Source organism: Pteropus vampyrus, unplaced genomic scaffold (assembly GCF_000151845.1).
Source record: "Pteropus vampyrus isolate Shadow unplaced genomic scaffold, Pvam_2.0 Scaffold149, whole genome shotgun sequence".
Classification (NCBI taxonomy): Eukaryota; Metazoa; Chordata; class Mammalia; order Chiroptera; family Pteropodidae; genus Pteropus; species Pteropus vampyrus.
Genome location: NW_011888930.1, coordinates 3,517,380 through 3,531,404, shown reverse-complemented (window position 1 = coordinate 3,531,404; position 14,025 = coordinate 3,517,380). Strand labels below are relative to the sequence as shown.

At 34.6% G+C, this 14,025-nt stretch overlaps 1 protein-coding gene across 1 annotated transcript in view; it reads right to left on the bottom strand.

Moving 5' to 3' along the window:
- Positions 1-6,254: 6,254 nt before the first annotated feature.
- The window catches only part of TRHR (thyrotropin releasing hormone receptor), a 42,123-nt gene continuing 34,352 nt past the window's right edge, over positions 6,255-14,025 (bottom strand). The window contains exon 2 of the mRNA XM_011369462.1: positions 6,255-6,784. Coding sequence (XP_011367764.1) covers positions 6,377-6,784 — 408 coding nt within the window. The 3' untranslated portion in view covers positions 6,255-6,376. The remainder of the gene's footprint in view (positions 6,785-14,025) is intronic.

Here is a 14,025-nt window from a genome sequence, read left to right as displayed (position 1 = left end):
GGAAACTGCTTTACAATAATACATGAGTATTTGAATTTACTTTTCTATTGTTCAAAAAGAGACAGAGACATTTAAAACCATTACTTGAGTGTTGCCCAAACTTTAGCCACTTATTTAACTTCCATGGCTTTTGTCTTATATCAATATAAGTAAACAATATCATTGACATGATGAATTTGATGTGCTACTCATATTTGCTCCAATACATATTACATTTATTATTAAAATGAAAAATGTCTATCTCTGTTACTTATAATCATCTAAAAAACCCCACATGTGGGGTGCCACTGTTGGGTGCCACTGGATTAAAGTGAAGTTCTTCTGGACAAGTGGTTTAAGGTCAAGTTGCACCAAAAATGAAGTAATTTGGAAGAAAAAGAAAGCTACAGAGCCAGTTCTTTCAGTTGGATGCTTTATTGCTCACAATACACATATTGGAACAGACACACAGTTTCTCACAGCAGAGCACATAATACTAGATTTTCTTAAAGAAGAGTCTTTGTCCCACGGGGACACAATGATTAATTCCCAAGTGATGAAGAGAGTCAGCATACAACTTTGTAAAATTAATAGAAGGAAGAAAACACATTCAGAAGCATATTGTAAGCAACATGCAAGTTCATGATATTGTTACAAGTAATCTGAAGCTAATCACTACATGCTTTTCAATTTCATATTTAATTTTGAAGCTTAAATTCATAAGGGGCCAACGTCCCTGAGCTAGCTCTGACATCTGTGTTTTAGCATAATTGGTTAAATCCACAGTTGTTAAGGACTCCTGAATAACATATGAAGGTATAAATACTTTTAGATATATGGTGACAAAATATAGCAACAAAGATATATATGTATATATACAGATATATTTTGCACTTGAAAAATTACAACTATAAGAATACTTTTAGAATTATAACACTTATAAGACAAATAATGTATTATATTTTCTATAGATAATAAATGAAATTCACAAAGTTTAGAAAATCAACATACCTGACCTATATGTTTTTTAACTCTACATTCTACTGTATGAGTGAATATTTCCTCACCAAATATAAGTACAGGTAGGTCCTCAATTTTTCCTTTTCCTTTACTTGGGACTTTATTGGTGACGACAAATATTAAAGGACTAGCTGCCTTCCTTAATCACTCCCTCATGAAACAGACTTGTCTTGGACACATACCCTTCATGTCCAGAGCCTTCCTCTAAGGTTTATTTGTGTCTTTCTGTCCTCACTCATCTTATTTTTCCCACATTGATTGACTTTCTTTAATTATCTAAATCAAATGTATTCTCGAAAGAAGTTCTATCATCTCCACATCTAGTGATTCCACTAAAACTCTTTTTCCTTTGAGCTTTGTTGCTGGTAGTTCTGAAATCACAATTTAGTTTCCAATTATGGATTCCGTATTTCTTATATTTTTCTGTTTTAATATATTGTCACTAAATTGTAATCTCCTTGAAGTCAGGGACAATGTGTTAGTCATATTTATTTCTCATTATTAAATTAGGTGGATTATTAAATTAGGACATGGAAGTATAATTCAAAATATCAAGCATTATGCATACAATTAAGGAATTATTTTGACCATGATCTAGCCTACTTAATGTAATGTAATTCACTGAGCCAAGAAAACTGATTTTAAAAATAAAAACAAATAGGACTAGCTATCTTATTGTGCAGATAACTCTATAGGCAAATTGTGCATCACCAGAAAATCTCAAAATGTATTGCCTAGTTTGGGATTCATTGATTTATTCGCTCTTTGAACAGATACATCATAAAAGTTAAATAATATGTGGAATACAAAGATGAGATAGACTTACCCTCAAGGAGTTTTCCGTGTCATTTGTTTGTTAAGAATTATGTGATAATTACTGGATCCAGAGTTGACAGTCTGAAAATGTGCTGTCCTAGCTGTACTAGTTCATCTAGCCCCTTACTTTTTCCAGATGTGATTTGTAAAACATAAATCAATCACCTCAGGTTGAATTTACCATGAATGCACTTGGTATAGAAGAATGTAAATAGGCCTGACAGGATTGTATACTAACATTCACAGTCACTCTTTTCTAGAGAGATTATTTGAATATTCAAATTGGAACCATATAGATCTAGTTTCCATCAGCATGGTCCCTTTGGTGCTAACCATCTCAGTGACAAAACTATTCCCCAATGTTCGACCCTTATAGATGAGGTTTTCTGTTGAGTGATTTAAGATTGTACGTATAGACCAAATAATAAGCAATAGTATTACAGGGTCTTATCTGATCTTTTCTAATACATAAATGATCTTTATGTTAAAAGTCATCTTAAGACATTTTTAGGTAGACTTTTAATAATTGCTTCTTTAAAACACATTACTTCTCTGATTCATATTCTAAATATTACTAAACTGTTATCTTGAAATGATATCATATTTGTCTTTTTTTTTTTTATGGACTTTGAGCTCCTTGAGAATGGGAAGAGCCTTTTGTTTTTTGCAATGTTTTTCACATATTAAGTGTTCTATTGGTTTCTCACTGAAACCTCTGAAATGCTAAATCTCTTTTTTGTTCTGTGAGAAGAAAGCCATACTGAGCAGCTAGCTCTACTCTACACATGACTTCCACCATAATAACAGAGACATAAGTTAAATAGAAATTCTAGAAGCATCAGCTATTCCATAATTTAAACATGATTTTATGAAAACATGAATGTGTCCAGAACAACCAAACATTTTCTTATAATTAAGTATATTTGAAAGAATATTTATACTTTTACTTAAGATATTTCATGTCCAGCTTTAGTCTTAAATGAAGTCAGATGAAATTGCCTGCTTTGAGAAAAGCAATGTTTATGGAGGGGTAAGAGTTTGATAGGGGAGGAGGAAAAAGAGAGAAAAATATGTTTATCACTACAGAGCTCTGTAAAACTTTTTCATGTGTATTACTCTGGAAATATATTTGCTCAGCCAAATCTTGGTTTTGATGTATATTTACTGTAGACAACTGAATATAAACAGAAAATAAACTACTAGAGATTTTCCTTCTCTGCTTCTTCCAAGAGGAATAAGTTATTCCAAATCTTGAAAAAAATTTTCTTTGAACCTGGGACTGACTAGTTGTTTTTAGATGCTTTCTCATTCACATCTAGTTTCTGTTCTCAGTTTCTTAACGTTGAATGTAATATTTATAGAATTCACAGAGTCATGGGTAGACTATTTAAAATCTCCTTTTCCTCTAAAAAGTGAATATTTTCTCTCTCCTATCATATTTACAGATTTAACATAGTTTAGAATGATGTAATTCCTTTATTCTTTAACGGCAGTCCAAAACTGTGTGGTCCTAGCTTTATTAAAACAAATTGTCTTTTTTATTCCAACACATTCTCCTGAAAATGAAACAATTATAGTATCTATTTAAGATCTAGTTACACTAAACTAAGTTTTATGGCTATAGTTTTTCTTAGATTTTCTGGTGGGTTTGCTCAAACCACCCGTTTGTTTTAAAACGTTGTCGAGGTGTATTATTCTGTGCATTTTGCTTGTTTAAGAATGACTATAGTTTGTATTTTTCCCATTTATTTTCAGCATTTAGAATATGTGTGTTGAGTGAAGCTCTAGAAATGTACTCACAATATTGATGGTGAAGTCTTAAGGGGGAATTTATGTTTGCTTGTTTTATTTGAGATCTGTGACCTTTACCTAACTACCTCAGGTGCAAGATCTAAGCAAAGACACTCAGCAATTAATGAAATTAGAAGTAATAAAACTCAAGAAATTTTATTAAGGGAGGCTCTTAATAATATTTCTTCACTTCATCAGCAATTTTTAATCTAGTTCTTTATTTTTCATTTGATGGTAGATTAAGTTTTGATTCTTTATGGAAATACTTTATGATTTAGTACAGTGTGAGAAAAAATATTTTAAAAAGTTATGTCTCTTCTGTGTAAACCCAAATATCTGTTGGACATTGCATGAGTACATTTAATTTTATAATGTTATTTGTTTTAGAGTTGAAACATTGTGAACTAGGTTCTTTGAATTTCCCATGTGGTCTAAAACTGACATATTATTAGCAAATAACTTTAAAAATTAAAGTGGAAAAATTGAGCTCATATATTAAATTTCCAAAGGTGGGAAGTATATACTGTTTTTTATGCATAACATGTAAGGCTAAATGTAATTTTTTTCAACATCTGATATTATCACCCCACAAAGTATATAAATATCTTATTATTTAGGCTATCAGGCCACAAGAATATTAATCAGCATGCTGGCTTGAAAAAAAGAAAAAGAAAAAGAAAAAAAAGACAGATTTTCTTCATTTTTTCTCCCCAGTATTTACACAATTTAGGAAAGCTGCGTTGATCCCCGACCCCTGATCTTGTCATCAGAGACATCACAGCTATACTACAATGACAATAATGTTGACTAGGTACATACCAGCATGCCTTAGACACGGTTAGATGCTCAATGATCTCAGTTCCTTTCCTGAATAAAAAAATCTAATCTATTCCAATACCTTTTGTTAAACAATGTATTTACATGTGCATATGTGTTTGTGTTCACTTGCACACATGCTTGTATGATTTGGGGTTGGGTCACTCTAGTGCTCTATCTATATGTTTCCAAGATTAATATTTAAACCAGGATAAAAGTCAATTAAAATAGATTTCTTAACGTCATGCAGATAGACTTTTAGGATATTTCCTATAAATATTTGCTTGCATTTTTTTATTGATACAGTGACAGGATAAGAATGTCTTCCTGGAGTAGATGAGGCCAATTTTCACAAAAGCACATTCTGGAATGAGGTTTGACATGGCAGTCTCTATAAAGCAGCATTTTAAAACTAGGGATCCAAAATAGAATGCTGCATTCTTCATTAAGAAAGTAGAGAGTGGTAATTACCATTAGTGATTAGAATCCAGAAAAAATGCACAAAAAAGGATATAGGCTGGAGAGGGACAATTCCAGCATATGAGACACTTAAAGGTAGCCATTACTTTTGACTCAGTCATTAAAAATCAGCTATTAACAATCCATCATCAACTGCAATTTATACACTTAGAAATGCTGATTGATGAAAAGAATTTGAAAGGGATTAAAGTAAGACCAGACACTACATCCTACATTCACATTCACACCTCTTTAACAATCACTGGAATAAAATAGCAGGTTTAAGTCATAACTATAAAGAGATATTGATTATGAGATGAAATCAATTTTAGCTCTATTGAAAATAAAGCCAACAGAATTTTCCATTGCTTTGATTTAGATTCTGTAAGAAAAAAATCACAAGCATTTGGAAAAAAAAAAAAAAAAACAGACAGGAAAGAAAGAGAAGTTAATATCCTCAGACTATATACAATGATCAACGGGGAGTCTTTATCTGGAAGTGTAATAGTTCTAACAACTTAAACTTTCAAGAATGTTCCTAACTTAAGCTAGATTCAGTTTGAAGGATTTATTCACTTGACATGGCTCAGTAGTTTATACACAAGAATGCTTGCTCAAAAAGGATTTTCTTTCTTAAAAGTTTCAAAGAAAAAAGTAAAATCTTATTTTAAATACTTGGTTTTGTTTTTGGCTATACTATTAAATATTAATTGTGTATTAGTTTGTATATTCACAGTTATTTAATCTGAATATTTCTCATGTCTTATCCACCATTTAGGAGGCTCAAAGAGTTCACAAGAGCTAGATTTATATAAAAATTAAATCTGCATTTTCTCATAATTCATAATTTTGGCTATTTTGAGGTTTCCTTTACATTAAAGTTAAATGATGACCATCCACTTTCTAAGATATAAAAGTCATCTCAGAATTTTATATGCATTATGACATTTGTTTTTGTTTTAAAATAGTGAACTTATTTGTCTGAAATTTCAATTTTACTCAAAAAATAAAATGTTTTTCTATTTTTCCCTATAGTCTTGGATAGTCATGAAATGGCACTGTACTTTGTTGAAATGCTAAGTGCAAACACTTAAACATTTGCATGTTGCGAAATTACCAAATGTATAATAATTTGGAGAAATCACATTTGATAGAGTTACTATGAATAATGTAAACTGATGTCTAGATTTTATCTAAACTTCATAACCCCTCAAAATAAAGTGAATTTCTCAAATCAAATGAAAAAGAGCTACATTTTAGTTTCCACCCGTTGGCTATTTCACAGACCTGCTCTATTTTTGTGATACTAGTTTTGTGATACTAGATGGAAAATATGAATCATTCTCATGGGTTAAAGTATTTAGGGCCAGGACTTGTTAGAGCATTGGCAAAGACGTTATCTGCCTGTCTTCACATATGAGTATTGGCCTTTTCCTCTCTTGGGCTGATACCTGCACAGATTTACTTTGTAGAACATTTTCTTCTAATTCATAAATCAACTTTGGTTAAAGGTTATTTCAGAAGTTAAGCAAGTATCATCAAAAGACACTTTCGTGGCAGACAGGTAAGTGTCAGTGACAGTGACATCATCAAGCTCTGTGCTGAAATGATCTGACTCCTTAATGACGCTGTAATTTAGAGCTACACTGTAGTTAGAGGGTTTCTCCATTGGTTTCTGCTTACAGTTGCAGAGTTTTCTGAAGGCTGCTCGGAATTTCTGGGACATGAGATTGTAAATCACTGGGTTGATGGCACTGTTGAGATAAATGCAAATTCTGCAAAAGAGTAAGAACCAATTTTCTTGGAAAGGGCTGGAGAGAAATGAGTTGACAACCACAAGAGTCCGGTAGGGCATCCATAAAAGAGCAAACAGAATTACAACCACTGCAAGCATCTTGGTGACCTATGGAAAGAGAAATAGAGAGAAATGTAGTGCAAACACAAATGTAAACAAAGCAAAGCAAAAAAAAAAAAAAAAAAGAAATCAAAACAACTCCGCTCCCCCAACCTTTAGTTTCCAAGGACTTAAGTGGAGGCAGTTTATTTGGGAGATGGTCCAACGACGCCAGATTCGAGGTATAGAGAAGAGTGTAATCGAGGAAGAGAAGCCCAGACTGGGTGTGTGTTATTGAGATGACTCCCACTGTGGGCAACTGCAGATCAAGTGGGACACTTCAGGGTTATCTGCTCAGAGGAAGAGAGGCTGGGGCGTTTTTCCACTGGCTGACACCTCCCCTTTGTGGAGGGATGCCCTTGGGGACTCTATGGCCCTGCAATTCCAGGATTCTCCTGCCTGAAAACTCCTGGGGCTTTAGAAAGAACTTTGGGGAAGAAAAAAGGATAGACAGTCAGGAGACAGTGGACACCCGAAGTGGCATGTTCTCTGCACACAGGAACCATCTACTGTAGCTATGGCTGAAATCAGAGTCTGGCTAAGATGATGTGACGCAGGGAACCAAAAGTGTCTATGACAAGTATTAGGTGACCTAAGGTCTCATTCCATCTTTACTTACTTATATGTGATCCTGAGAAATGATCATAACCTTTCCTATATCTTGTCTGTGAAATGGAGCCAGTATTACTCCTCCACATCAAATGAGGTAACACAAATGTAATAGTTTGAAAGGATAAAGTATCTTAAGTAAAAAGCCAACGGTGAGGGAATGTCTATGTGCCAGACAATATACTATGTGCTTTACATATGTTATCACACTTAAAAAGCTTCAAATCCTCCAAAATAAGTATTACGTCCTCCATTATTCAAATTAGAAGATGGAGGTACAGATGCGCCTAAGTGCTTTGGCGGGAGTTGTAGAGTCTTAGAGACAGGATTGGAATCCAAGTCAGTGGAATTCAAAGCTTTTGCCCTTCCTGCTGCACAGCTTTCCTTCAGGGCAAAGGGAGGTGGAAGCCAGAGAAAACAAACTCTAGAATTTAACATAATCCTAAATGCAAGCAATGCACAGGAGATAAGACAATAGGTAGGATGAGGTTTAATACTCAAGATTACCCAGGAACAAGATTATGGAAGGGCATAATTTAGCAGATTCTTCTCTCACTCACCTCTGTGTTCAGTGAAAGGCCAAGGATTGGCCTGGCTTCAGTGTGAAATCATCTGGCTTTCACTTTATAAGTAGTTTTAAGACCTTACTAACAGTGACTCATCTGTACTTCTATTTCTACATCTGGAAATACGTCTGATCATATTGTTTCATTTACTTCATAGAGATATTGAAAAAATAAAATAATGAACATGGTAAGAGCTTTGAATTTTTAAAATGCAATAGAAATTCTCTTTGACTAATGACAATATAAAGAGACAGCCCATAGTATTTCAACTATAGGTAGAGCTATTAAAATTGTCACAGTGATTATCTTTGGGTGGGAGAGATAATAACTGCTTTTCTTCAAGAGCAACACTGTACATATTTTAAAATACATTTTCAGTTATCTTTAATCTCTCACAGAGTTTGAGAAATTTTAACTTCCTCAGCCTGTACTTTCTAGATGTTCTGAACTTAAAAACTACCCAAGAAGGAACTATTTCTTCCTCCCTCATCCCTCTTAACCTTCCAGCTGTTTCACTGAAGTCCCCTCCCCACCAGGAGCCTCTATTTTGTTGCAACATTGAGGGGGATCCTGTTTTTTAGAGAGGGCTTTAAAACACATTTAGTGTGGAAATAAAGATCCCACATCTAGACGCCTACTCTGTCATTAGTATCTACTATATGTTCAGCTCCCAACCTTGTGCTTAGTCCTGGTAGTAGAATCCATCTTGGTCTCCTGTGTGACATACCTCCCTTTTTCCCTAGCACTCCTAGTCTTCTGATCCTGGGGCTCCGTCTTACCCTTAACCATATCACTTCCACCCCACCTAGAAGTTCCCCATGAGTTCTGAATTGTGAGGATAATGCTACTTACTCTCTTGCTGTTATTTGCCCTGGGTCTATAGTAATTGCCACCTTTCTAGGCTCTCCAAATATCAGTTGCTCTTAGACTTGTCATCTATGGTCACACGTTGCTTTTATCACGTTTGAACCACCACCGTCTCATTTTAATGACTCCTACTACTTCCTTAAAGGACACCCACGAGCTATCCATCTACTCTCAAGTTACTGTGTTCCCTCTGCTTCCAAGGCTGTTTTATCACTTCCTGGAAGCTCCCCTTGCCCTCCTGTACTATCTCACTCACTGTCCCCTGAGCTTCTTTTCTGATTCAGTGCGAATAGCGTAGTTACATTTCATAGTTTGCTCACTGGGAGACTGAGAAAGTTGTTCAGGGGGAAGGTGTGATTTTCACATTGCTTTATGTAATAACAGGTTAAGCATTTTAGGAGTTCTGATTTCTTTTAGCAATGGGGAGGACCTACCCAGTCAAGAGGTTAATTGAAGCCTGATTTTTCCTAAGTGGACTTAAAATTATGAGTAAGTAAAAAATTGATCCTAGGAAATCAAAAGCTTAATTCAAGGGTAAATATTCTGAGGTTTGGAAGGAGCTACAGTAGTTATTCTTTATGGCCTTCATCATCACTCACACCCCTGCCTTTGTTCCCTGCCTAGTACTCCAGGTTCTCTGACATCGGCTCACTGCCTCACATTTGCCAACATCCTCCCATTCCTTGCCAAGGACTAAGCATCCTATATTGGGATCCCTGGCTTCATTTACAGTTAGACTGCTGCCATCATGCTTATAATCACTCTATGCATAAGTTAGTATTAACTCTATTTTGCATATGAAGAAATTAGGGTTTAGAGAGTGTACGTGATTTGTCTAAAGACACATGGGTAGTAAGTGACAAAGTAGTAATTCAGCTATGTCTACCTAAGCCAAAGCCCATCCTCTTTTCTTTATAGTTTGCTCTCTCTATGAAATTCTTTTGCATTTCAATGATGAGATTTCTACTGTGTTATCCCCATCACAGCTGCCAAAACATTTAATTTCTAAGTATAAATCCAACACAGTTATTGCTGCTAAATTTCTGAACTTAAAGGTTGAAGTTCATCTATCTTTATATTTTTCTCTATAATTGTCAGATGAAATACTGAATCCACATTTATTATCTACCTATCTCTTTTTTACTTAATGTCAGTGAAGGAGCAACTTTTGTTGTCTCAAAGAAAAACAGCCTGTTTCATGGTAGAGATACTAACCTTCCCATGCATACTACAACATCACTCCCAAACATTTTATTGCAAAGAGCTATATTTATCCATTTCTCCAATAGACAGTGAGTTTCTTTGGGTCAGGGCTAAATTTATTCATTTCTCTATCCTTCAGATCATTAATACAGTATGAGACACAAGATAGCACTCAATAAATGTTGAATACATTTAGGCATAGAAAGAATTATTTCAAAATATGTAACCATGACCTTTTTTCTGGTTTTAGTATTCCAACATAATATTAGAGACTTTCTGCAAATATTTTATTTTTTCATATTAAAAATTTCTTATAAATGTAGATTGGTTAATTTGTAAAATGAATCCTTAATACATTTCAGCTTTTTGTTTGAAATATATTTTTAAAAATTTAAGGAGGTGTGAAATGAAATGTGTAATGATTTTCTAAGATTGACCCAGAGGAAACTATGTCTCCAGGGGAATGATGGAGAATACATTTAACCTCACTCATAATTATTTTTAGTTAATTTCAAATATCTATGATTGAATTTAATCACTTTCTGGAATGTTCACAAGTTTCTAGTGTAGCCATAGCTTGGATTTTAACAGCTCTTACTCAATAAGGGAGCAAAGATCCAGAAAGAAAATGTCCTGGAGATTGTCTTTCATACCCAATTAATTTCACGGTGGTTGCTAACATTTTGTTTCTGTTGTTATTCTTTATCCCAAATAAACTGGCGAAAATGCACATTTGAAAATATCTTTGGGCCATTGTTTTTAAGCATTTCCATTTTGCTGGGCAATGCATAGAATAGGCAATGATACAAAAGACTGGCTTCTTTACAGAAGCCTCTGCCCCCAGGACATAAGTGTCCTTGAGTAACAACATGATACAATCATGAAAGGAAAATGAGCTTACGATATATTTCTGACTGAAAAGGAGTTTATGCATTTATACTACGAGATCCATTTGTGCCCCTACTGTGTACCCATCAGTGTCCTGGCCCTTCAGGGTTTGATAGTGATCCAGGGAGCCATTGTAAATGGTTTTGTGTACCTTATAATCTGATGGGCAGTTAAAATACAATGTGATAAATGCTGAGACAGAGGAAATTTGGGGTTCTATGAGAGCACCTGATCTGGACTTGGGATTGAGGGGTGGACAACGAGGGCTCTCTGATTTCGGTAACATCTAAGCCAAAATCTGAAGGTAAAAAGAGGCAGGAAGAGAGGTCCTGCAGCGATGTGGTTTGTGTGAGGATCAGGAGGCATGAAGTAGCAGGTCATATCACAAGGACTAGAAATAATTTAATACACAAGTTCCAGCTGCAGACCAGATAAAGAAGTGGAGCTCTCTCTCTCTCTTTCAGAAGTTTGTGGAAACTATTACCAAAGCCAGCATCTTTATATGATGAGGGAATGTCACACTCCGCACGGTACTTGGCCTTCCATTGTTAGAACAGAAGGAGAGATGCAGTTGCCGAAGGAGATAGAACCGCAGGGCCGTGTTTTCTGAAAATGTCAGCTCCGCGGAGTCATTTTAGTCAACATAAGTAGAAGCCGGTTTTGTATATTGAAGGCAAGGAAAGGAGGCTATAAAAATCAGTTGATTTAAATACAGTGTTTAAAGAGAGAGATTGCCAGCAGAGATGGTTAAGGAGAAGAGTGGACTGGGAACAGGAAGGTCTGAGAGCTGGACAGGCCTCTGCCCTTGGCTACCCTAGTGAAAGGTTATCTTTTTTGTGAAAATCAGCTTGAAACTTTGAAATCAGGCATTACTGTATATATTTTAGTCCTCACTTAATTATGTGGAACATTGGCATACAGTTGTCATAAGAGTTTGGATTCAGTCCTTCATAACTCATCCTTTTGTCATCTTTATAAAACTTCTATATAAAGAACCTATTTAAGGATTTTTCTTCCTTTTTAATTTTTTTAATTAAATTTATTGGGGTGACATTGGTTAATAAAATTATGTAGGTTTCAAGTTTACAATTTAATAATACATCATATGAATATCACATTGTGTGTTCACTGCCCAAAGTTAAATTTCCTTCTGTCACTATTTATTTGACTCCCTTTGCCTTTTTCTACCTTCCCAGCTCCCCCCTTCCCTCTGGTAACCATTAAAATGTTGTTTGTGTCCATGAGTCTCTGTTTGTCTTCTTCGTTTGTTGCTCTAGATTTCCATCTGATTGTTAAAGTTGAGATTATGGTTCCCTGAGTGGAGACCAGCTCAGTTCTGCATATGTGTGCTGCGTATGAGACACCAGAGGCTAACTAGGGTCTTCTTTCTAACCTGCCGAGGACCTCGTATTACTAACTACTGTCGCCTTTACTAGTACTGTGACTTTTACTCCAAGTTCTAAAACTGTTAACTAACATTTGTATATTGCTTTTTTAAAGTGTCGCATTTATAGAAAAGTTGCAAAATTAATATAATTTCCATATAACTTACCCTAATATTTCATAAAGTCCTCCTACTATTAATACTTTACATTAATGTATTTGTCACAATTAATAAACCAATTCTGATAATTTTTACATGAAGTTAATGCCACACTTTATTCAGGTTTTATTAGTTTTTCCCTAGTGTCCTTTTCTATTCCAGAATGCTCTTCTGGATATCAAATTATATTTAGTCATCACATCTTAGTTTCTTTGAGTTGTGACAATTTCTCTAACTTCCTTTATTTTTGATGACCTTGATAGCTTTGAGGAAACCCGGTTAGACTTTATAGAATATCCCCCAATTTCACTGTGGTTGATGTTTTTTATGGTTAGAAAAAAGTTATGGATTTGGGGGAGGAAAGCCACAGAGGTGAAGTGCCATTCTCAGTGCATCGTATCCAGCGTGCATGCTCTCAGCTTGACTTATGACCGATGGTATTAACCTTGTATATTGTTTTATTGAGACACAGTTTACGTATAATTAAATTAACTCACTTAAAATGTACAATTTAAGAATTTTTAGTATATTCACAGGGTTGTACAACGCTCACTATTATCTAATTTTAGAACATTTTCTCGCCCCACATAGAAACCCATATCCATTAGCAGTTACTCTCCATTTCTCCACCCCTGTTTTCCCCAGCCCTAGGCGACCTCTAATATACTTTATGTCTCCATAGATTTGCCTGTTGCAAACATTTCATATAAATGGAGTCATGTAGTCTTTTGTGTATGCCTAGCTTCATTCATGTAGCATGATGTTTTTAAGGTTCATCCATGTTGTGGCATGTATCAGTACTTCATTTTTTTTATTGCCAAATAATATTCTGTCATATGTATATACCACATTATATTTATCCATTTATTGGGTGGTTTCTACTTTTTGCCTATAATGAATAGTATTGCTATGAACATTTTTGTACAGAATTTTCGTGGATGTCTTTATTTTTCTTTGACATACACCTAGGAATGGAATCACTGGGTCGTATATTGCTTTTTAAGCAATAAAGTATTCATGAATATTAAACATTTAATCTTTAAAATAATTCTGAGAGATAATTATTACTATAATACCTAATAAAAAATATAAGCGATTTTACAAATATATCAGGACTCAAGAAAGATATGGAGTAAAGATTAAACTAAAATAGTTGGGATGTATTCTCTCAAAAATTGGAGAAAAACTACTAAACAGGAAAAAGGAGTAAAAGGAAATGGGTATTTTTTGGAGAAAATTATTATTTTATTTATACTAATAAAAAATTTCATTTATCAGACAAGCCAGTTTGGAGCGGGTTCAAGAGAAAATAAGAGAAGTAGATAGTGATTACACACATTTCTTTTAAGAGTTTTGCTGGAAAAGGGATTAGAGAAATAGAGGGGTCACCAGAGGGGCATGGAGAGACAATTCCCTTTTTTAACGATGGAAGATATTACAGCATCTTTGTCTTAATAGGGAACAGTCTCATAGAGAGGAAAAAAAAATTATGATCCAGGAGAGAGGGAAAGGTGGTAATTAATGGAACTACTCTCTTGAAGAGGGAATAGCGTCCAGGGCAAAAGAGGCAGGGT